General features: G+C 27.0%; 2 protein-coding genes across 2 annotated transcripts; one reads left to right on the top strand and one right to left on the bottom strand.

Annotated features, from left to right (window-relative positions):
* Nucleotides 1-1,097: 1,097 nt before the first annotated feature.
* Nucleotides 1,098-8,734, bottom strand: LOC135927480 (transaldolase-like). Its single transcript, XM_065463479.1, has 9 exons — nt 8,585-8,734; nt 8,320-8,443; nt 8,167-8,274; nt 7,823-7,954; nt 5,470-5,530; nt 5,191-5,305; nt 4,246-4,375; nt 3,821-3,888; nt 1,098-1,738 (listed from the first exon to the last, which is right to left on the bottom strand). Exons 1-9 carry the CDS (start codon nt 8,646-8,648, stop codon nt 1,563-1,565), a joined length of 978 nt encoding a protein of 325 aa, XP_065319551.1. The 5' UTR covers nt 8,649-8,734; the 3' UTR covers nt 1,098-1,562.
* A 576-nt stretch (nt 8,735-9,310) lies between these two features.
* On the top strand, nt 9,311-26,022 carry LOC135927479 (ornithine aminotransferase, mitochondrial-like). The gene is made up of 8 exons (XM_065463478.1): nt 9,311-9,438; nt 9,544-9,763; nt 22,433-22,657; nt 22,795-23,018; nt 23,396-23,574; nt 23,666-23,858; nt 24,056-24,194; nt 25,633-26,022. Exons 1-8 carry the CDS (start codon nt 9,379-9,381, stop codon nt 25,794-25,796), a joined length of 1,404 nt encoding a protein of 467 aa, XP_065319550.1. The 5' UTR covers nt 9,311-9,378; the 3' UTR covers nt 25,797-26,022.
* The last annotated feature ends 698 nt before the right edge of the window (nt 26,023-26,720 follow it).

Here is a 26,720-nt window from a genome sequence, read left to right as displayed (position 1 = left end):
ATTTTTTATTAAAAACAATAGTAATGCAACACAATCCTTTTAAAAAGAATGCTATTTTTAATATATTTAAGTCTTCTTTTTTGTGTGTATAGTATTATATGAATTGAATGAATAAAATCAAATGATCTCTTAAAACTGCAATGTATTTTAAATGCAGAAATAAAGCCTAATCTTAAAACCTAGCGAAGCTTAAAATTTATAAATATTTTGAATTCATCAAGATGTGCTTTTCTCTGTAAAATAATAAAAAATTGAGGGAGATGATTCATACTTTACTTATATCGGCTCAATTCTAGGGGTGTAATTATATGTATCTTTTTCTCCGTTTAATGGCAATTTTCCAGGTTTACTCGACAGGTTCTTTTGCATATAGACTTCAAAATCTAAAAAAAAATATTTTATAAAGCTATTAACCCGTATGGCATTTATAAGTGTTGTATTTTATGGCTTCGCAAAAAGTTATATAGAAATTTTATTTTGTCCTAAATAAAATCTTGCAATGTTTGTTAGGTTAAAACGGTTTTAACCTAATCGTTTCTTGTGAAAACTTTTTATATTTTTGAGGCAATATTGTTCATAATAAATAAATAAATTTATTATGAAAAAATATGTTAAATTAAAGTGTTAAAATTATTTAAACGATAACTATTTATACATAATTATAGACCCATAAATTTTCTAAGATAATATGTATTATTAATGTTCAAAAAATTATCCTCGAAAGGAAGGGCAGATTTCGGAACAGATGTAGGTGTGAATATGTCCATATTTACCTCAATTATAGATTTCAATTCATTTGGGAAAAATTTTAATGAAATAATTGATTAGATATTTCGATTCGTTATTCAACGATATTTGTCACTATTTACACTTTAAATTAATCTGTTCAAACAATTTATTTCTAATAAGATCACATAATATTGTTTCATTCTTTTTATTTGAACAAGGTAATTTATTACCTTAAAAAAAAATTATAAGTATTAAAAATTATTTCATGATTTTTGAGGTATTATTATATATATATACACAAATATATAATAAAATACAAATATTGACTAATAATAGCACACAAAAAAAGTATATCATATTATATGCTATACATTATAATTGTATCGTAATCGATTATAATATTATCTAAAATGTTTGATTATTTAGGTCAAAACCTTTTTGAGGTTAAAAAAAAATTTGTCTAAATAATTATATATAAATTTTTTTGTATATAAAAACTAAAAATATGTAAAATTTTATAATGCTAAATGAAATAATGGACGGGTTAAGGTTAATTAAATTAATAAAAAAAATATATACATACTATAAAAAAAATAAATGATTTATTTCTTATTCAAAAAAATTTGTTCATCTAAACTTATTATTTAAAATTATATTTAAAAAAAAGTTGTACATGTTTTTAGCCTTGGAAATTTTAAATGTAAAATTTGAGACACATTCAAAACAAACAAATAATCAAAAATGAATATTTAAAAAGAAAAGAGATGGCTGAAAATATTTTTTCCATTTTGACTTATAATTTTAAATGAAAAATTCTCCCCTCCCTTCTTCAATTAAGCAGCTTCAATTTTTCCTCTCAGAGTTTTTTTAGTGGTTTGAGCGTCAGCGTAAAATTTCCTAATGCCATCGCTGAGCTTCTCTACAGCCATCCTGTCTTGGTTGTGCTCGAATCGAAAGGTTTTCTCGTCCATGGCCCGCTCAAATTTACGAATGTTCTGGTCAAGTTTGCCTATAAACAAATATTTAAGGCATATTACTTTTTTAAAAAATAAGAATTTTTTTACCACATCTTAAATTCCCACCCTACCATCCAAAATTTCAATACATCCCATAAATTCTTTAAAATACGATACACTTTTTCAATAAAACCTTAACCCATCACTACAAATGTGAGGTAAATCATACCCCAAGACTTTTATATAAAAAAAAACCTGAAGATATTTTGACCTGGGTTTTGTAGTAGTTTAATAATAAAGAATATATCTATCAATTATCAAGTTTACTGTTCTGATATTTTTTAAAATATTTACAATTTGTTGAGCTAGGGGTGTAGTAAAGGTCCCACCTTTGTATTTTGGTAATTTTTTTTATATAAATTAATATGATTATATATTACAAACTCATATAAAAAATAGAATATTTATTTCTTTGGTGACCCAAAATTTTATATTAATATTTTTTCTCGTGGAGTAAAATGTTATAAAATGGGCATATGAAAAATTTATTTTCACCTAGCTCTGGAAGTAATTTATTTTCCTTATAATTTCTATGTAATATTTGATATATTTATATAAATGAAGCAGTTTGTGAGTCAAGTGATTATTATTATATAATAGAAATCACAATTGGGAAACGAAAGAAAATAATATATAGTGATGAGTGAGAAGATAAATATTAATAATTTACAGCAAAATATGCTAGCCTCTAAGTTATATAAAAATATTTAAAGATGACAAACCCAAATGGACTAAAATATTTAGGTAAAGATGGCAAAACCAAATTGGATAAGGAATGCATTCCTTCCTCAAAAAGGAAAGTAATCACATAATATAATTTCTTGTTTGTTGGGGATTAACAAGTAAAATCACCATTATAAAGCTTCATTTATTTATCTCAGCTACTTTTAAAATACACAAATCAAAAGATTGGAGCTCCTTAAAAAGATGACTATTTATCATGCTAAAATTGATGAAAGTGAATTTAATGCCCTGGTGAGTTTGTTAATGATAGCAGGTGTATATAAATCTAGTTATCAAAATATAAGAGAATTATGGAGTAAGGATGAATTTGGGATGAAAATATTTAGATATACAATGAATGTAAATAGATTCCAATTTCAGTTAAAAGTTCTGCGATTTGATGCTATGAATAGAATATGAGGAAAACAAACGATAAAACCACATATTTAAATCAATAATTCTATGAATATAAATAGATCCAAAATTATTAAATCACTAGTCATGGAACTCATAACTCCATATATGAGAAATGGATATGAGAATCCTCGTGTAGGTAGATTATTACGAGACAACATTGGGGATATTCTCTACTTAAATGATGGTATATTCAACTAATAAAAAGGGAAGATGTTATGGTTAGTCAAAGGTGAATACAATATATTGTTCGAAATTTATTGTATAGATAACATGCGTATATCTGGTCGTAAATTTTATTACAGATGCATGAAATTTGATGCTTAATATTTTTTTTGATATTTGATGCATTTTTTAAAATAAAATTCATGTAATAATCATTATTCAACATTGAATTAATAAAATATATTATAAAATTTGCATTTTTTAAAATTTTCTTGGTGACAATACTATAATTAAAGAAATCTCAAAAAAAAATTCACCAACTTTAAGAAAATTTGAATAACTTTTTTTGGGGGGAAAAAATATAAATTTTGTATTTATTATCTTATATAATTTTTAATATATATATTCAAAATTTTAAAATGTCGTTCTGAGATATATCTAATCAAAATTTGTAGTAAAATAGACCCCAACTTTGTAGTTTTTTCTATCTTTGTAGTGAAGGGTTAAAAGGTAATGCAGATTACCTTTTTAGTACTTTCTTATAGCAATCGTTATAGGATTTTAATATTCAAATAATATCATGCAAGCCTCAAAATTTTATTAGATATCCAAACATTTCTGGCATCTGTGATGAAAATCTCCAGGTTTATGCAATATTTTATAGAAAATATAAAATATTGGATAAGTGTATTTTTAAAAAATTGAATCGTTTAACAACTCTACAACATGGTATAAAAGAATTTTTAAAAAAGCACGTTTTAAAATTATTATACCTTTGTTAGGATCCAAATATAATTCTAGTTTGTCCTTCTTCTCCGCTAGCTCGGCCAAGAGTTTAGGGCTTGATTTATTCATTAAAAATAAAATAAATTGATTAGAAAAAATCAACTAATAGGACTGGGATTAGTGTGTAAGATGTGGCTAGGATTAGATAAGAAATAAATTATTTTTTTTGACTCTATTCGTGAATCAAATAAATGATATCTCTTTAAATAATAAAAACGACAATACGAATTAAAACATTTCTCAAAGTTTCCACACGCTGGCTGTGCTGATTAGATATAAAATATCCTCCCCTCCCCCAACTTGCGTATTTTGCTCCCTTAAAAACAAATATTAAGATCTTCATATTATTTAAAGCTGTCCAATATTGTCCCAATATAATTAATAAAAAAACAAGAGTAAATTATGGTATAACCTGATAGTTAGTAAATCGCAACCACAAAGTTGTTCTATCTGTTGTATATTACGGAACGAAGCCCCCATAATTACAGTTTTGTAACCAAATTTTTTGTAGTAATTGTAGATTTTGGTGACACTTTTCACGCCTAAAGGTTAGTAATAAATTTTTTTCAAAAAAATAAAATAATTTGATTACAAATTAATTCGTTAGCTTTCTTATAATATTTTTTTTGCGATCATTTTTAAACTACATATTTCGCAAAATTTGAAAACAATATAAACAGATTTTTAAATTTGAAAAATTATCTGATGGGTACATCAATGTTATAATAATTATTTAATCAAATTTATAAAATTCACTATTCTTTTATTTCTAATATATATTTCAAAGACCTGCAAGCACGGCCCTAAATCTGGCCTTTATTTTAATTTTTTTAAATATGCCCAGGCCAGGCCCGATTTTTTTAAAATCCTCTCGTTCTAAATTCACCAAATTGTGTATGAATTATAATCAATTTATATTCTTTATTAATATTATTAAATGTACATGTCCAAATTTAATCACTAAAGGTAGTTAGGATTTTCTAAAGCTTAAATCACGGAATTATATGTTTTCCGTACATTATTTTAAATAAATATGAGTTTATCATTGATGATTATAGTATCATCATCTATAATATCTCGAAAGTTCAAATGGAAAGCCCCCAATCTGCCGTTGTAAATATTTTTTTTTTATCTTCTTTCCCTTTACTACAGTGTTGCACAGATTTAATTCAAATTTCAAAATAAAGTAATTTAAATTGACTCATGAACGCTAATGTCAACATTTAAGATTTTAATATTAAAATATTTTAATTTTTAAAAATTTCCAATAAAATCTTTTTTTTATTTGTCAGCATTTTCTTAAAATAAAAATGTGATGTCCAACTGTTTTAAATTAACGAATACAAAGTAAATTTACCGGGGTCATCTTTAGGTTCAAACGTTTTCTGGTCCGTATTTTCGACATACCAATCGTATATCCTTCCAACAAAAGGGGAAATCAGAGTAACGCCCGCTTCCGCGCATGCTACTGCCTGTAAAATTAAATAAATATTTTGTAACATTTTTTTTAAAAAATATATATAAAATAAGAATCATTATATTTTTTAACATAAGGACACAAGAAATAAAATCACCGTATTCCTTAAAAAAAATAACCAATTTTATTTTGATATTGTAACAAAAAAATGAATATTACTTGGGCAAACGAAAACAAGAGTGTCATGTTGCAATGAATTCCGTGTTCTGACTCAAGAACCCTTTATAAAAAAGGAGTAAGAATTAGTAAAAAGCCCATAATATCTTGATGGGGTTTTAAGGAGCCTTCTTAAGCCTAAATTCACAGTTTTTCGCAAATTCGCAGTGAAGAAAGATTTGGTATTCTTTACCACGAATTCGTGATAACTGTGAATTCAAAGGTGATTGGTTATTAATCATTGACTAGATAACATTTAGTTGTACCCGATTACACATTAGTGTTTTTAAACGGCTCGATTCCACCTATTTCAAATTAATATTTTTAGCCAAAACATTATTACACAAACCTCGACATGATATTTTTTGGCTAGCCATTTTAAAAAAAATTAAGCCATGAATCAATTTTCCAGTCTGACCTTATTTTCTATATTTTGGTTAAGTGAGATTTTAAGTGGCTTCTCCTTCAAATTTTATGGGAAGGTTTGATACACTATTTAATTTTATTTTTAAAAAATTTGTAGATTAACTAAAAGAACCTCCACCTCCCTTCATTAAAAATAGCTCTACAGTTTCGAGACTGACCATTTTTATCCCATAATAAGAAATATTTGGGTTCAGACACATTTAAAAAGCGGAGACTTTGTACCCTTAATTTTATTTTGGTGTAAAATATGTTTAATATTGGGGCCAAGGTAGGTCAAATCATTTTTATCTGAAGAAATATATAGAATTGACATAATATTCTTTATAAAATAAATTATAATAATAGAGAATAAGAATATAAATTAACATATCTTGATTGATTCAATATTAATTAGATTAACAATCTTGACTGAAAATTTAAATTAAAATAAAGGAATTTGGTGGTTGATCTGATATAAAAACTTAGTAAATTATTTCTAAAATTTTAAAAATAAATAAAAATAATTATATAATACAATAAAATGTTTTTTTCCACATGTTTTAAAAAAATTTTTAAGGAACGAGTACCGTTTGCTTTACCTTCTTCTTCTTCTTCTTCTCCGTTTTATGGCGATTTCCAGGTTTACCTGGGTAGGCCAGTTTTCCCTCTGATTTTTCTTTTCCATTTTTGACGGTCCTGAGCATCAATACTTGTAAGATTCAAGCTTCTCATATCCGCCGCTATCACATTTGTCCACGTCATCTTGGGTCTTCCTCTAGGTCTTGATCCTCCTACTTCCATCATTGTGCATCTCTTTACCCAGTCATCTCTTGTCATACGTTCCACATGCCCAAACCATCTTAGTCTATTTCGTCGCATTACCATACCAATCATTTCTATACCTAATCTTGCTCGCAATTCCTTGCTAGTTTTTCTCTCTCTCAGAGATACCCCACACATCCATCTAACCATCCTCATCTCTGTTCTTTCTAATTTGGCTTCGTGAATTGCTTTTATTGCCCATGTTTCACCGCCATAAACTAAACAACTCCTCACGCAGCTTACGTAAACTTTCCCCTTTAACTTCAGAGAAACTTTTTTATTTGTAAGAATAGATGACATCTCTCTGAACTTCTTCCAAGCTTGTTTACCATTAATCAAAAAAAACGCTGCCATTATTTGTTATCTACAGAAGGGAATGAATGGAGTTCCTTTACTTGAAAAATGGTAACGCCATTAGTAATGACGTTACTTTACAGCACTAGTTTATTATGAACCATACTCCACTTCCCTCTCTGCAAACACCCATAAATACCATCACGAAAATGTAAGATCGATGGACAAGTATGGATATTTAAATTATATGAAAATATATCCCAATCTAGAGACTAATTCCATGATTCTCAGTTTATAGCCAATAAAATGAGTATTACAAAGAACTGATCTTACAAGTACTCTTGATTAGATTTTATCTTAAAAATAAAATTTCCAGCCAGAAATAATTATGGGCCAAGTCAAAAAATTTTAGAATTTACCACCTCATAATAGATAAGCAGTATGGTGGCACATTTAAAAAATTTTATTAAAAGAAATTAATATAAAATTCAAGGTATTTTTATATAATTTATTTGTGCATTTTTCGTTTCACCATTGTTATTAATGTTCCTAATTCTAATCTATATAACTAAAAAAATTTTAGCTTAAAAGGGGGGGGGGGTGTTATTCTGAAAATCTGAATAAAAAATAATTGTTTTAAATAAAATTGAGCACCCTGAGATTGAGGCTGTAACACCAATAAGTTAGATCTATTTAAAATTCAATTGTTTATAAATATTGCTCAATAATCTTTAAGTTTGCTTTTAATATTTTTACCCTTCTAATTTATAATAATTTACAATAGGGAGTAATTTGTTTGTATATTGTTTTTTAAAAAAAAATTCATTATTAATACTTGGCTGCTTGGATGCCTTCCCAAGTAGAAGATAGTTTGATCAAGATTCTTTCCTTATCAACACCTTGAGATTCGTACAATTTGATAAGCCTAATAGCTTTTGCTATTTGGCCCTCTTTGTCAAAAGATAACCTTTTAGTTTGTGAACATAAAGGTAAAATAATTAAAATAAAACTTAGCTTTTTTAATGCAAAAAAGTAGCATAAAAAATAGTATTATAAAGAATTGATTATTTTTAAAAATAAATTTCACATTTCCCAAATAATGTGTTGGATCCCAAAATAATCCATAGGTTTTTATAAAAAATTAAAAATTGATGAAATAAGTTAGGATTATTAATATACCTAGCATCAACTTCAGTTGAAACTCTTCCTGGTATAATTTTTAAAATTTCTTTTCCAAAATTTATATACAATTTTTCCATTCCCAATTCAACTTGTTCATCAATGTTTCTATAAATAAATATAAATTCTAAATTGAGGTCAAATTTAAATTACTTTGAACTTTGCTTAGCATATTGAATAGCATCATCAAGTAAATGCTGATAATTTTTATTTTCTATAGCTGCAAGCAACAAAGATGGATTAGTTGTAGCATCTTGTGGTTTGAATTGCTTAATTTCTAATAGCAAGTTTCATAAAATGAATATTTAATTATATACAATTTCTTATTATTTGGTATATTTTATATAACTTAAGACATAATAATATAAGGATTCAAAATTTTGGCAATAATTAAGATTTAAAAAAAATGAAGTTAAACTTTCAATATCTCCAGTATCAGCAACAACGATAGTGTGTTGCTTTAGTTGTTCAAGAGCATTCATTTTAATGCAATATATTGTTTCGAGGTATTAAATTAAAAATATTAAAATATTTTGGAATTTTTATGATTGGGTAAATTATAAAATGGCTTATTAAGTAATTGATGCGTCAAACTTTTTAGTGATGAGTCATTTAACCTAAAATATTCAATTTTAGGTCTCCTGACTGATAATTATAATGGGTTCCCTATTAACGCTTGTTATTAACTGAAATCATCTAGGAAATCAAGCTAAAGAAGTCTAAAATAAGAAATTCTAAATTTTAGGTACAGTAAAAAAATAAAGAATATTTTAAAATGCTTGTTCCTAATTGAATTTGAGCCAACTGGGACCGTCATTTCTCTAAAATAAGAATGATTCTGAGCATATTGGTGGTATCCGATAATCAATATTTATTTAAATTATTATCAAAATAGAACTAAAGATAAAATTAATACCGATAAAAAATTTGTCCATAAATATATTAAAAATCTATCAGCTGTTAAATTGTGTTTGATGATATCTCACAATAAATGCGTCCTCTTCATCATAGTTAGGGCGAATTCACGATAAGTATACAAAATTGAATTTATATTTATTACTTAACAGCGATTTTGCGCACACTTTGAAAGCAAGGAATAATCGACTTAAAAACATTGGTGGCCATATTTTTAATATCGACCAATCAGAAAGATGTTTTGATAATCATTTCTATAATCTTTAGCCTAGCCATTAATCACAGTTCTATTAAAAAATGAATGCAATAAAAAATTTAGGTCATTCCATTATTAACAACCTACCACATGCCAATAAGGTACAATTAAACCATATAGGACATTGTATGAGAAAAAAAACTTAAATATCTTTATTACCCTTACTGCAATTTATTGATTTTAATATAATTTTGTTTAATAATTAGCTGCTATTGTGTGATGCTGGTTCCAAATGTCAAAATATGATTGGGAAACATTTGGTTAAATATTCTTCACATAAAACTTCACTTAATCAGCAAAATAAATCTGAAAAAAACAAAGTTGTTATTGATCATTCTAAGAAAAGTCAATTTATATTTGATAGAGAAGATAAATATGGTGCACATAACTATCACCCATTGCCAGTTGCTCTAAAAAGGGGCCAAGGTAATTATCTTAAAAAATTCCTATTTTTGTTCAGCAATTAAATATAGCTTTCTCAATTTATTCTCTATATAATAGAATTTTTTTTATAATTAGAGGTATAATATGAGCCCAGGGCTCTTGAGTTTAGTGGCCTTATCCCCCAATTACTTAAACCTTTAAAAAAAATCATAAAATATGCTAATTTAATATTTTATCAATAGCTTCTATTTATTTTTAAAATTATTGATACATAAAGTATTTCCTAATTTTAATATATAGTTTAATAAATGTTAGGAGTACCTGGCATGTTTCTATCCATAAAGGGTAATTAGAGGTCTACAAAAGGCAAAATTTTCAGACCTGGTTGGGATTTAGTTTTTGCTTGGTCTGGCCAAATTTACTTACCCTGGCCTGGTTTCAATTTTTTATTAAATTGGGATTGGTTTATAAAATCTAGGCCTGGTCTTTTAAAATTCTTGCCTATTTTATGTAGAAGGCCTAACCAAAAATATTTAACTTTTTTTACTTTGTCAAGCCTGGCAGCCCATTTATTTTTTTGCCTAGCCCAGCCCAAATTTTTTTAACATTACCCACAAATAAAAGTACATTGGACAAAAACTTTTGAATTTTCAATGAAATTTTTTTAAAATACCCTTTTTATGCATTAAAAAATATTTATCAAAAATTGTGGTATTTTAATCATTATCTCGTCTAGTATATATGTCAAGTGATTGCACTTTTATCATACATCACAAATTAGTATAAAAATAAATAAAACAAAATATACAATATATTATAAATTAAATAAATAACAGAATTTTGTAATACTAAGTATAATTTATATGATATCTATCCTTTTAAATTTTTAATTCACTATTAAATGCATAAGAAATATTTTAGTGGCCTAAAAAATTGTCTAATTTTGGTGTCCCAATGCTACTTCCTCACCCACTTCCCTATTTATATGAGCCTATGTGATGCTCATATTATTAGGAAAAGAAGAAGTTATGTATCATAAGATTTACAATTGCAATAATTACATTAAGATAATAATTTTATCTTAACTTATTAAGAGTATTAATCAATATTTTCAATTTTACCATTCTCTACAAATTTTCCCAAAAGTGAGTTACTTTAAAATGGTCTAAATACTTTAAAGTGTTCACATCAAATCTATGGTCATTTTTTAAAAATAACATTTATACACATTAATTGGATTATATTCTTATCACAAAATTAAAAATCAATCATGCAGAAATGAAATAAAGATGTTTCAGAAATATTTTTGCTTCAGCAACTTGCAATTAACTAACTTTATGTGCTTTTTCAAAATATTGCAAATTTTTTAAAATATTTATATAAAATAATAAAAATCAAATTAGTTTAATTTCAAATTTATTTTGACAATGAATCATGTTCTTTAATTTCAAAAACTCAATTTTTTTTGAATAAATTAATAATTTTTTCCCCATTTTCAAATTCTGTAATATAGCATGATAGGAAACAATTGAAATGTTGCATCATTATTTTTAGATAATTATTTTTTCTATTATTTAAAAAAAGAAGTAAGTTTTAATTTTCCTTATGGCATTTCATATTTACTAAATTATCGGAATTTAAAATATACATGAAAAGTTTACAAGATTTTATTAAAGTATTAGATCGGGGTCAATGGGCTATTTTTGAAGAATATCCTGTTCACGTTTTTTGGTAGGGTTGTTAAAAAGCCTGATTCGGGTTGTTTTTAAAAACCGACCAATTAAAATTTTAGCCAAAATTATTAAGCAAGCCTCGAGATTCGGTAAATAGAGGTCCTAACCTTTCAGCCATATTTGTGCAAAATCTCCAGTTTTACTTAATGTTCTTTTGGTCAAAATCTTTTTAAAAATCGACCCAATCGGGCTTTTTAACAATCCTATTGTTTTTGGTTATTTTATGATTCTGTATATAAAATTATGTATTTTTTTTATACACGGTTCTTCCTTAATAATAAATGAATAAAAGTATCAAAGTTTAATTTATTTGTAACTTTCAAATATAAATGGGGAATTATTCATATAAGAACATTGTTTAGAATATCTAAAAATGTGACATTAAAAATGTTTAACGAGACACATTCAGAATGAATATTGTTCATAAAATGAGATTATTAACTTTTGTGGAGTAAAAAAAGAAGCAAAATATACTTAAATTCGTGATGACGCACCACATATCGCCTTGGCCATGAGAAGCGGATAATTTAAACGTTTATGTTATTCTTAATTTAGAGTTATATTTTTTTACATAATAAATATTTTTGTTAAATTACGTAATAACTAATACGGTTTATCTAAGTTTTTATTCTAAAAAATCGTCTCAATCTTTAGGCCTAGGCTTAACCTAGAGGTTTTTAGGTCAATTTATATAGGATGTAAGCTTGGGTAAGCTGTATCGAGTGGATAAAGTGGGTAATATAACAAAACTAGAAAATATACTAAATTTTATGAAATTTGTTTGGAGATAGACGGTAAAACAATCTAAATATCGGTTATCGGATCGGTTTTTAGACAGTATCTGTGAATAATTTATGGATCAACATAGTCCGAATTGCAACAAATATACTTTCAAAAAATCTTTGATAGAAAAATTTATAATGAAACTCATCAAATGCATTTAAAAAACGAAATAATATTTTTTGATGAAATCTTTATCACATCTATATACTACCAAAGGATATTAATACTAACTGAAAATTCATTCATTTAAAATGCATCGAAAGTGCACATACATTGAATGGCGACTATTACAGCCTATATATTGGCAGCAGCTGACTTTAATGTAAGCACATTTCTAATAAGTCGTTTGCCTAGTGTGGTAAACATGCTTTAGTATGTGTTTTTCTTTATTATTACTCATATTCTTTAAATTGATATTGTTTTTTTTAATATTGTTTTTTTTTAATATTATAATTTTGTAAATATTATTTTTCATCAATATTTGTTTTTATCAATATTATTTTTTTTTATTATTTATGTGGGTTATAAAAACCCTGAAAAAGAAGAATTTGTTATCATATTTTTATTATATTTTCTTTGTGGAAATAAATATATTATATCAATAAAGTAAGTATATTATATCAATAAAGTAAGTATATTATATCAATAAAGTATATTATATCAATAAAGTATATTATATCGATATCTAAGAAATTTGAAAATATCAAAGTATATAAAAATAAGAAATTATATATAAAAATAAGAAATTGGTGCCGTGATAAACACTAGAACCTGGAAGTTAATTGCGGAGAGATTTACATATATTTTTAAGCAAAAAAAAAAGCGCTATTAAGTTAAAACGGTAAAGCGTTGATAAATTTTCAAATATTGTCAAGCGAAAAAAAGCTCTGACATAATAAGTTAAAACGGTAAAGCGTTGATAAATTGTCAGATATTGTCAAAGCGAAAAAAGCGCTGACATAATAAATTAAAACGGTAAAGCGTTGATAAATTTTCAGATATTGTCAAAGCGAAAAAGCGCTTACACAATAAGTTAAAACGGTAAAGCGTTGATAAATTTTCAGATATTGTCAAAGCGAAAAAGCGCTTACACAATAAGTTAAAACGGTAGCGTTGATAAATTTTCAAATATTGTCAAAGCGAAAAAAGCGCTGACATAATAAGTTAAAACGGTAAAGCGTTAAATTTTCAGATATTGTCAAAACGGAAAAAGCGCTAATACAAATAAAAGTGAAACGAATAACCGCTGTGAAATTTACAAGAATTAGTAAGGCGGAAAGAGCGTTAAAACAAATAAAATTGAGGCTAATAAAACGCTGTAGATTTGTAAAAATTTTTAAAACTAATAAAGCGCTGTTACAAAGGAAATTGAAACGAATCGGGAGATTCGCAAATATTTTTAAAGCGAGTAAAGCGCTATTTAAAAAAAAATAAATATAATTCAAATTTCCTCTTACGGCTCTTGAAATAATTGCTCCAACTCATCGGCCGATAGATCAACCATCGGCCATTCTCCAAACAATTCTCCTACATCATCCGAAAGAGGGGCCTGTTCCTGGGACGGTCCTATCACCGCCACTGGTCGCTCCACTTCCAGGGTTACGTGTTGCTCAACTCTTGCCGTTCCACTCATTGTTGTGGGGTTTCCGCTCTTGTCACCGCAGGTAACACGGTCCGAACGGGCCAGGCTCCTCGAAATCGTTTGTACCGCGAATCGAGACCCATTCTCAGATCCCCGCGAAGAAGGCAAATAGCGCCATTTTTAATGATCAACGGAAGGGGGCGGGAGTCCGAATTGCCTGAACCCAGTAATTCAGACAGGCGCACGATGAGGAATGTGAGATTATGCTTCATCTGTGGAGCCCGAGGCCACTTGCAAGTTCTATGCCCCCGTGGGCCTCGCCATGCTTTTGTGAGAAGGTTTGATGACAGAAGAAATTTCATTGAAGCAAGGGATGAAAATGATAGTGGGAAGCAGAGACGAGGAGCCTGGCCCGTTCGGACCGTGTTACCTGCGGTGACAAGAGCGGAAAACCCACAAACAATGAGTGGAACGGCAAGAGTTGAGCAACACGTAACCCTGGAAGTGGAGCGACCAGTGGCGGTGATAGGACCGTCCCAGGAACAGGCCCCCCTTTCGGATGATGTAGGAGAATTGTTTGGAGAATGGCCGATGGTTGATCTATCGGCCGATGAGTTGGAGCATTTATTTCAAGAGCCGTAAGAGGAAATTTAAATTATGTTTATTTTATTTTTTAAAAAAAGAAACGAGATATGATTTTTTCGCGTAAGTTGATTTTTTTTATGGGGGATATGTGGTAAACATGCTTTAGTATGTGTTTTTCTTTATTATTACTCATATTCTTTAAATCGATATTGTTTTTTTTAATATTATAATTTTGTAAATATTATTTTTCATCAATATTATTTTTTTTTATTATTTATGTGGGTTATAAAAACCCTGAAAAAGAAGAATTTGTTATCATATTTTTATTATATTTTCTATGTGGAAATAAATATATTATATCAATAAAGTAAGTATATTATATCAATAAAGTATATTATATCAATAAAGTATATTATATCGATATCTAAGAAATTTGAAAATATCAAAGTATATAAAAATAAGAAATTATATATAAAAATAAGAAATCTAGGTTAATAATTAATGTGACATTATTACATCATATTATACTTCTTTTTTTTTCGTTTTTGAAAAAAAAATATAAAATTTTTCGAATTGAATTGAATATCCGACAAATCATATAACGATTTTAAGAATACTAAATTATTAGACAAATTGTACGAATATTAAATTATTAGACAATTACACGAATACTTAATTATTCGACAAATCGTATAATTTTTTTCTAATTGTTTTTCCTTTATTTTACAGTTTCATGACCTTGAACTTGAGTAGTTATTTTATAGAGGTTTAATTTTAATATTTATTTATATATTTGTTCGGACTTGATTCTTATATCGGGTATCCGGTTGGTTCGATCCCGGATCTTATAGTTTATTTTAATGCAAAAACTTGATATCACTTGATAAGATGAAGAGTATATAAATGCAATCTTGGAATGCTTATTAGGCTTTTATGAAAATTTTCTAGAATTAAGTTGTGCATATGTTTTAAAATAGCTTATATATTTATTCGAAGTGTTTTTTTTTTATTTCGAAAGTTTGTGAATTTAATTTTTTTGCAAAAATATATCGCTAAGAAATGTCCATACATACTTTTAAGATGAATGAAGTGGTGGTGGGTTTTAAAGAAAAATTAAAAATATAATATGTAATAATGAAATAATTGAAATTATATAATAAAGTTTTAAGCTCAAAAATGGCAAAGTTGGGCACTATAAAATTTATGATTTAAAAAGAAATATTGCCTAATTCTAAATTTTTTACCATAAGAATATGGGATTGCACAATCTAGTAGGAAAAAAACTAAAAATAAAATGCATTTAACAATTTTTATTATATTTATATATAAGAAAGCATAATGTAACATAAGTAAAAATATATAAAATAATTTTTATAATATATAAGAAAGCATTGTAGTAAAGTAAAAATTTAAAAAAAAAAATTAATTTCAACATAAAATGATTATAGAATTAAAGAATCTAAATGTAAATGTAAATTTGTAATAAATTATTATAAATATTAAAATTATATCACTAATAATTTTAAACATGGCTAATATACTGTTTTTAAAAAAATATAGGGCAGTTTTTATAAAAAAAGATGAAAAATAAAAACGTTAAAATCAAGTCATATTTATTGTTACTTTATTATTAATGAATAAAATAAGAGGAGTGAGTTTTGTCATATGTGTTAAGTGTTGAGTAAAACCCGATTCGGGTCGATTTAAAAAAAAATGACACGAAAAATTATAACCCAAAGAATATTATGTAAGTCTGGAGACTTTGCTCATAGATGGCAGAATGGTTTTGACATCCATTTGCCAAGTGACGAGGCTTTCATAATATTATTTTGGCTAAAATCTTAATCGGGACGTTTTTAAAAATCGGGCTATTTAACAACAATGATTAAAAGAATTAGGAGGGACAAGGAAGTGTTTTGAGAAAAACTTTTAATTCCCTTTTAGGATTTCAATTTGAGTTTTTTTGTTTGAGGTTAAGGAACTCGTTCTTTTCCACTGCCCTTATTGGAATTTTATTGCCAATTGATTTAAAAATAGGGATATGGGACCGGGGTTGCCCAAAATATTTAAGATTATAGGGATAAAAATAAAAGAATTTAAAAGGGACCTATATATTTTCCATTTTTTAATTTCGGAGTTCCGCGAGGCCGGAATTTCTTTTAAGTGGCAATTAGCTAACGCATGGCACACCCCAGACAAGTCATTTGCCGCTGAGCCATGATGATAAAGACATGCCATCGGGACGCTTACCATCCTCATTTAAAAGACTTAAAGGCTCCGAACTATTGGGGAAACCGACGGAAATCAAAGATTTGCTAATCAATTTATTCAGATTTTCATGCTGCAAAAAAGCACCCAGTGACTTTATCACAAAAGAAACAATGCCTTGAAAATGGAAAAACTTGCTTGTGGTAGGCAGCGTAAATTTCAACAGACGGAATATGATTACCTAGCCAATTTCAATTTGGTACTCATTGTTCCCGCATAACAGGTTCACATCTATTTTGCGTTTCTAAGTAGTTGAACGCTTGTTAGAACAGGAGACAAACAAATTTTTAAATGCACTTGAAACATGGGAGCTAAAAAGACCTTTAAATGGCGAAGTCATAAATACCTACAGTAAAAAATAAGAGACCTAGTGCTAGTGGATAGTCTTGCTGAATACACTCTTGAGAAGATGTGGAAAACTCTCAAAATTTGAGTAATGAGGGAAATTCATAACAGGAATTACTCAAATTCCCATATTTGGGAAGTGTTTTAGGTAAGAATGAATTTGATTGGTGTTGAATTCATTTCTGAAGTCTAACTTGCAAAAAATCTTACCAGCTTCAGTGTTTATAAATATATACAACATGTGAAGCCACTTCGCACTCATCTCTAACTCCAAAACATAACTGAAAGCGAAATCTACCATCCAGTTTAGTCAATGAAACAGGACGTGTACCAAAAAGAATAGTGTATACGAATAGGAATTTCGTATATGAGAATATTATTACTAAATTCAGTTGATGGTTTTAATAAAGGATCATAAATCAATAAAAAAAACTTGGTCTGACGCCTGATCCACATGTGGTCACTTAAGGACTATATCACAGGTAAGGGGAATAGGAGATAAGCCATGCGTGGAGGGGACGCCATTGGATGTTTTTCGAAAAGTTGTAGAAAAATAGTAGTATTGATAAGAGAAATAATATCATCAGATATCTCCAAAATCTAATTTTTCAGAGATTAATTTGCTGTGGAAAAAGTTGGGATTTGAAATGGTATTATCAAAATTGGACATTTTCTCATTAATTGAAGCTGATAAATTATTTATTTTATTTTGGGGTTTAACTATAACTCGAAAACAAAAACTAATTAGGTCTAAACATATGGGTTTTGAAAATAAATTTGAATTCAAAATATTTATAAGAGACTTGAGGAACCTTGAAATCGATTCTCGGGCTGCTGTATTTATTCAAGATAAAACTGGGTGGGGGGCGTATGCCTAATAAAAAATCAATCAACAGATCTTTAAGAATTACCATCGGGACTAGGGGCACGCCAGTGAGGAGATCTAATAAAAGGATCTTTAAGAGAAGAAGAAATTTTGAAAAATTGAAGCAAAAAGGTGAACAATGTTTCCTAAAGGTATTAAATTAAGTTAAATTAATTTTAAACTATCATGGCAACAAACATTTACCATGATGACGCTTTAAAGGGAAAAAACAAATAATGGAAAAAAGGGGAAAAGATCAAAAGTTTAGGAAAAGAAAAGATATAGCTAAGGGGTGACGAATACGATAAGCAAATAAATATATTAGCTTTTTTTAAAAAAAGAATAAGCCTGACATAATATAAAAAGTATTTCAAAAACAAGAAAACAACAAAAGGAATTTAGGTGGTTGATAATTATAAAAAATTAATGGTTATAATGAATATCTGAGTTTTTTATGATTTTGGGGGTTAAATCTTTATTTTATATGCTTAGGTTAAAATAATTTTTGTAGTCTTGAGTTGAGAATTATTTTCTTATGATATAAAGAAGTTATAAAAATTATGATGAATTTAATAAAGTGATAATGAAATTGAATAAATAAATTAAGATAATCAATGAAATTGAATAAATAAATTAAGATAATCAATTCCATAAAAAAAAAATATAGGCTTTGGTTTTAAAAAAATTATTTATTCTATTTTTTGAGTTTAGATTTATTCTCTTATGATATAAATAAGTTTTAAAAATTATGATGAATTTAAAGTGATAATGAAATTAAATAATATAAATTAAGATTATCAATTCAATAAGAATAGAAATATTCAATAATGATTTTCACAAAATAATAACGTATGTAACTTAATAAAATAAATATAATTTGATAATATTCAATCCGCAAGTTGGCGTTTGTTATTTTTTAAAAATTTTATTTAAAATTCTATACGATTAAATAAAGTAACATCTGCATATAAAAGTTTAAGTATATTTTTTATAATTTTGCTATAGTATTTATTATAAATATTAAGAAAGCATTATTATATTGGTAGTGATAAAATAATTCAATAAAAACTTTTGCTATCTGTTGCGATTTAAACTTAATTTTCTATGGATATTTAATTAAGGCAGTCGTTGTTAAAACTTTTTATTTTATTAGCTCTTTTAATATAATAATTTTTTAACAAAACATCAATCTCATAATAATTTTATAATTCTCAAAATTTTATATATAATGAAAGTGTTTATTTATCCATAACTTCAATATAAAAATAATAATTTCCGAAAAACAAAATCAAAAAAAATTAATCATTATTATTTACAACACAGATTGGTTCACAAATTTTTTAAAGAAATATCCCATTTGAAATTACCTTTTTCTTTTAAAATGATATTTGATTAGCCTATCATTTGTTTTCCCAAGTCTGCTAAATTTGATAATAAATTATTAGAAAAAATATCAATAGCAAAGTATACCAAAATTATTTTAAAATTAGTTTTAAGCTTTAATTAAATATAGATAAGCATTAAAACTTATATTTAAAATCTAACAATTAAACTGTAATTTGTTTCAAACAATTTTTTTCTTAGATAATAAATGGACTGAGGTATATTTTTAAGTAATATTTTTAATATAATTTTTAGAAATATGTAACAAAAAAATTATAAAATATTTTTTTAAAAGAATACGCCAACTAGCGGATTTAATATCATAGAATTCTATTTTAAAATTTTAATATATTTTCATCAATACTTCTCCCATTTTTGGATTGAAGGTTGATTAAAAATTTTTTTCCATACTTAATATTTTTGCTGCTCTCGCTTTATGATATGCTACTTAAAATTGCTTTAACACTACAATTACCCGATTATGATAATTGTTTGCATTTATCTTTAAGATATACTATTATATCATCTACAATTTCTTTTGAATTTCAATACTGTCCTCAATATTTGTGCTTGTTGCAATGGCACTTGCTATTTTATTAAATTTTTGTTTCGACATCTATGCTTATAATTTCAATTTTACGATCTTTACAGTTAATACAAACTTTATATTCATATTAAGTTTTCTTAATTTTTTTTTAGCTATTTGCGGTTAAGAATATTGATTGGATTACAGAATTTATTTAGTTGACTTATTAAATAGTATGCATGATATTTTCTTTCATTTTATTTAGGAAAAAATTAATATTTTTTGATGATTTCTTAACACATTTGCAAGAATAAATATCGAGTTAAAAATTTAATCATTATATAAAAAATGACAAAATATATTGCATGAAATACAGAAACATAAATGCTAATATGATATATAAAAATATAATTTTAATATAAAATAAATACATAATAAAATATAAAAGTAGTTCTTTTGTTGAATAGGAATATTGTAGAGAAATTAGTATAAAGAAATAATCGTAAAAATACACTTAAGAATATTAGATGTATAAAATTTAAACGCCATATATAGTATAAAAATATTTTTTTAATTTTTTTTACTCTTATAAAATTAAAGTTCCATAAAAATCGATTTTATCCACTTTTTATTATCAGGATTTTAAATTTTATTCTGGGAATAAGAGGTCTAGAAGTTTTCAAAAATAATTTTTTACTTATATTTACTAAATATTAAGAGTATACTTATTTAATGAATATAGACACTAGCAAAAAAGGCAATTTTTCAATTTTTGGCCGTAAATATCTTCAGAAGTATAAAAAGCTAGGAGGCTAAAATTTTGCTCAAGTATAGATTATAAGAATCTTCGTTTATATACAAATTTTCAACAAGATTGAAACAGGAGGCCGGGTTTAGCCTTAAATGGCTCATTAATAGGTTGGATGAAATATAATTATTTATATTCCCTTATTATTGAATATATATATATAACTTGTTTATATCACAAGAAAATGAATTTCAACTGAATAGAGGCTATAAAAAAATTGTTTACCCAAGCATTTACAAATTACCTTGGCATTTTCAGTTTAGTCAAACCGATAATGATTGTAATTTATATGAAAAATATAATATTCATAAAAAATTACAAAGCATAATAATGATGGATATAAATTGTTATTTTTATTTAGAAAATTATCCGTTTATTTTTCAATTTGATTAATTGGTCAGGCTCTTCAGAGATTTTTTAGAAATAGATACATATTGAAATTTTTACTTTAAGAAAGCAAATGTATTGGTAAAAAAATCGTCTTACATTTTAATTAATTTTTTTCGAAATTAAGGGTGTGTTCTGGGTTCGATTTATGACTAAACAACCGGTTGACTAAAACCCCAAAAAAGTAATAGGAAAAAATAATGCCCAAAACACTAAACAAACTAAAATAAGGTGTCTTAGTTCAAAAGCTGTTTAGCCGAAATAAGTCGAGCCAGGACATGGGCCTAACAATTATATATATATATTTTTTTTAAATCGGCTATTTTGAAAAAAGCCGGCCGGAAGGCCAAACCTAACTGTTGACCACAATATAAAGACCGGACTATGGTTTATGTCGGTTACATAAATTTTACCGCGATCATAATTTCAGAACCATGGCAATCACACATTTTGTTATATAAATAATGGAGAAAAATGGAGCATCTTATAGAGTAAGATGCTCATCATGTTCAAGCAGATATTCTATATGGAAGGGGGGTAATATGAATCGGGTCGAGTTACACTCTTTTAGAAAATCGATTTTTGAAGTTCATGTTATCAAAATTTCTACCAAATAGAGTCTAAAATTCCTGAACCCGATTTCGGGTCCAGAAACCTTTTTCGTTTCGTCATAAATATTCTTAAAATAAAATGGGGATAATGTCTTTTTATAATTTTTGTTCACGTTAATCAGTAGCCCATCATTTAGCAATTTACTCGACATTTGAGTTAGCCGTTTATAAAAATCGACTCAATACATGTAAAAAGAAATATCAAAGATTATAATTTACTTATAAATAAATAAATTAAAACAATTGAGCCGACCCAGCGAGTTGACTAAGTGAGCCTACTAAATGATCCGACTAATCGAGTAGGCTCATACGGTACCTTATCGGCTTGAGTCGGAGCCGTTTTTTACCACTACGATTCGAGTTCCGAGTACGAAGAACTCGACTATTTAACAACACTAGGATTAAATATATTATTCGAACCATAAAACTTCTTATCAAATACTATTAAATTTTTTAAATTACCTACCTATTTTTTTCTTATACTATATATAATTTAATTTTCGAGATTACTTAAGTCTATTTTAGAAAAAAAATTGCCCCCTCTCTTGTCCTATCCAAATAAGACACTGGGTACTTCTATGAAGGTGATCAGTTATTCTTAATAGTCAACCATGACAGTGACATGTTAAATAGTTTTAAATAGGATTTTGGCCTGTCCTAAGAGCTCGGGATAAGGATTTTGTCATTTATTAGAGGTGATCACGATAGGTTTTCTTATTAAGATTCTAACTTTAATTAGTAACATAGCCTAGAAACTGGTTGTTAAAAAACGTCTCCAACAAAATAAAATTCTGTCACAAGCTATATTATTTTGAAAATTTACGAATTATCAAAGGCGTATATGTGTGGGATGTGGACGACAAACGTTACTTTGACTTTTTAAGCGCTTACAGCGCCGTGAATCAAGGTCATTGTCATCCTAAGATAGTCAAAACGCTGCAAGACCAAGCGCAGATATTGACACTCACATCCAGAGCGTTCTACAACGATGTACTGGGCGAGTATGAAAAATATATTACCGAGCTGTTCGGCTACGACAAAGTTCTTCCCATGAACACTGGTTGGTTATACTTCCTTAAATGTTTCTTTTTATTTAATAAAAATTATAATGCATTAGCTGAAGAGAAAGTTAAAATAACTATGGAATTTACCTAGTTAATTTATTATAAAAAAAACGATGTCATATTTCTTTCGCAGGCGTGGAAGCGGCTGAAACGGGAATAAAACTCGCTCGTAAATGGGCTTACACAGTCAAGGGTATACCCAATAACGAAGCCATCGTCTTGTTCGCCGAGCAAAACTTTTGGGGTCGAACACTGGCTGCTGTTTCGGCCTCCACCGATCCCGAATGTTTTGAAGGGTTCGGTCCGTTCATGCCCGGTTTCGAGATCATTTCTTACGATGATTTGGCAGCGCTAGAAGTTATTTTTTTTCCCCTTATAACTTTTATTAGCTTGTTTATTTGTTACAATTTTTTTTAATAGAAATTATAAATATTCTATGACCTAGGTTTTTAGAAAAGTTCACCTTATTTTTGTCAATTATGTTAACTTCATAATTATGCTCTACAATATGTTATGAATATGAAGTTTAAATAAATGCCATAGAGAATGAAAATTTGTTATTAATTTTTTTGTTATATGATTCTAAGTTTAGGAAATTGAGCATAAATCCTATTTAATGAAATCGTTATATTTTTTTCCTCTTTGCCAATATGATTGAAAATTGTAAACGGTAAATATATATTATCTCAAAATTTTAACTGTACCCTAATTTTTTAAAAAATATATTAATAAAGAACGCCATTCGCCAAAATTCTCAGCGCATCTGCGCATTCATGGTGGAACCCGTTCAAGGGGAAGCTGGAGTTAGAGTCCCCTCTCCCGGTTATTTGAAAGGTGTTAGGGCTATTTGCGACAAATATAATATCCTCTTTATAGCTGACGAAATACAAACTGGATTGGGAAGGACTGGGAAGTATTATAAACCGATTATTTATTTGTTTTTAAATTCTTAATCCTGAAACACGATAAACCTTTTTCCCTGATATTTTTTTCTTTACTCAAAGGAGATTATGTTTAGATCACGAAGGTGTTAAGGCTGATATTCTCTTACTCGGAAAGGCGCTCTCGGGTGGACTTTACCCTGTTAGTGCGGTTCTAGCTAACGATAACGTTATGTTAACCATTAAGCCCGGTCAACACGGCTCAACTTATGGAGGTAACCCTCTGGCATGTAAAATTGCTCAAACGGCTCTTAAAGTAAGTTTTTTTTAAATATATATTTTTTTACGGGGAATTACGCAGTGTGGTAGATGGGAAGGTGGAAATAAGCAAAATAAAACAATGGAGAAGAATCAAAATTTTAAAATAAATTCGAATAATTTTCGTATAAAATTATGAAATACATATATTTTAGCTAATAAAAAAATATTCCTCTATATTTTTCTAAAAAAAAGATAATCGAAGACGAAAATCTAGCTGCAAATGCCGAACGCCTGGGCATAAGGTTGAGAGATAATCTATCCAAACTTCCCAGAGAAGTGGTCAAATTAGTTAGGGGCAAAGGCTTGTTAAATGCTATAGTAGTTCACGAAGGTATGTTACGTACTACTTTCTTAAAAATCAATATCATGTTTTAAATAAAATTAAAAATTAAGTAAACCAAATGGAATAAGAAATAAAAGGGTGTTTCTTTTATATTTTATAAACTGGATGAATTAATTTTGATAGTGTCAAAATATTTAAATAAAGACAAATTGATATATTAAAATTATACATCTTTAATTTCCTTAACACTGGAAGTAACAAAATTTTCCTCACCTAAAACTACCAAAAACGTCAATTGACTGACACATTATTTTTGTAAGGAATTTTATTTTGAAATTGGAAATAAAAAATCCATACATTTTGGACGTGTAATGATTTTTAATGAATTACCTATATAAGTATCTTACATTTCCAACATTCATCATTAATTCGATTTTTGTTAAATCAACCATTACTACTAGATTTTCTCACTTTATTGCCCTATATTTTATTAATAATTTATATTATTATTTGCACCAGCCACCAAAAATTTCGGTTATTTGCATGTAATATCCTTTTAGCGATATTTGTTTTATAATTATATTATAGATAAATCAAAAATTTATTAGAGCTAGATCTATAATAATTATAAAGAAAAACTAGGATAGACTATCTCCTACGTTCACACTTTGCTGAACATAAACTAGTTATCTAATTGTAGAGATTGGTTCATCTTATACTCGGTTGATAGTAAGCTGTTGGCTCAGGAGAATGCCTTAAAAAGATTTATCTTTAGAAATTTTCCTAAAACATTTTTTTTAAATATTAAATCTTTACCAAAGTGAAAAACACGGAGGAATTTTTTTTTACTCTGATTAGTGGTAATTATTTTCAAGAATGAAAGAAATAACGCAAATCTTAAGATTTTGTTAATAAATGTCCAAACCTTTCTGCCATCTATGAGCAAAATCCCTAGGCTTGCCTAATATTTTGTTGCAAAGATATTGGGATAGCTGTTCTTAAAAATTTTAACAACACTAGTTCTGATTCCGAACTTTCTTCCCCGGAAGTTTATATATAGGAAAATTGATTTAAAATTGTGATTTTTTATTCAATTTTTTTATACTTATTTTAATCATGATTATTGCGATTTAAATCTATTTAATCAAATCATGCCAACCCTCTAATGTTCTAAATTTAGAAAAATGATAAAAATTATTTTAGATATGATAAAAAAAATTCGTACTTAATGAGTTAATCATATATTATTTTCAAAATTGGTGTAGATACATTTTTTTCTAAAAATACCCTAGACTTAACAAACTGTAAACAGGAGCGCTTAATGCAAATGTTTAATCAAAAAATATTTTATATCTATTTTACGAATATTTTCTAAATCTCCAAATTCTTAAGTAGTATTTCATAAAATAAATAATGACGTTAGAAAATAAATAAATCACAATATTATTTTTCTCTTCTATCTCTAATTCCTCGACATATATTTTAGGTTATGACGCGTGGGATCTTTGCTTGAGACTTATGAAGAAGGGTTTGTTGGCTAAACCCACTCACGGCGATAAAATAAGGTTGGCACCACCTCTCATCATCACGGAAAAGCAGATCGACGAATCTTGTCAAATAATTACGGAAACTGTCAAATCATATCTCTAAAACTTATATTTTCTTATTTTACTAATTTCAACTACATTTTGGAACTCAATTTAAAAAATTTATCTCAATAAATGACAAATAATATTAAAATCACTTCATTTTAATCCTAAAATAGTTTTTTTTACCCATATACAACAACAAATATAATATTTGATACATCACATAATTAATCATTTAATATCTAATTATTTAATTTTAAGGGGAATTTTGATTTATTTATAATAATGCAAATTTTAACAAATATATTAATCGAATTTTTGTTTTCTTTTTGTTATTTTGGAAATATTTGATAATGATTTATTTATAATAATGCAAATTTTAACAAATATATTAATCGAATTTTTGTTTTCTTACTAATATTTTGGAAATATTTAATAATGATTTATTTATAATAATGCAAATTTTAACAAATATATAAATCAAATTTTTGTTTTCTTTTTATAAACTAGTGTTGATATTATGGAAATTTTTTAATATTTATTCAAATTAATTTTTATTTTTTATAAGAAATCTGTTTTATATAAAAAAAATTATGTGAACAACCATTTATACTTATTGATGGATAGGTTAGATACTATATTATATAATCTATAAATGTGTTTGTGATAAGTATTATAAAAATGTTGCTTAACTAATGCTTAGATTATTTCGCAGATATTTATAATTGTTTGTATTTGTGCAATTTATGATATTTATTGACGTCATGATACGAATATTTATAAAATAATTTCTAAGCTAGAATAAAATTTTGCCCTAATTAAATAGATGATGTTTGTAAATATTGTTAACCAATGCCATTAATGTCTAGACAGAAGATTCATACAAAATGTATATGAAATTGTACATTCATCAAAGTACCCATTGGGGTCTGCATGTTGACAAGATACATATTTTATTTATGTTTTTGTTTAAAAGGCAGAAAAA

Source organism: Gordionus sp. m RMFG-2023, chromosome 3 (genome assembly GCF_954871325.1).
Source record: "Gordionus sp. m RMFG-2023 chromosome 3, tfGorSpeb1-WG-v2, whole genome shotgun sequence".
Taxonomy (NCBI): Eukaryota; Metazoa; Nematomorpha; class Gordioida; order Chordodea; family Parachordodidae; genus Gordionus; species Gordionus sp. m RMFG-2023.
This window is presented reverse-complemented; position numbering and strand designations above follow the sequence as displayed.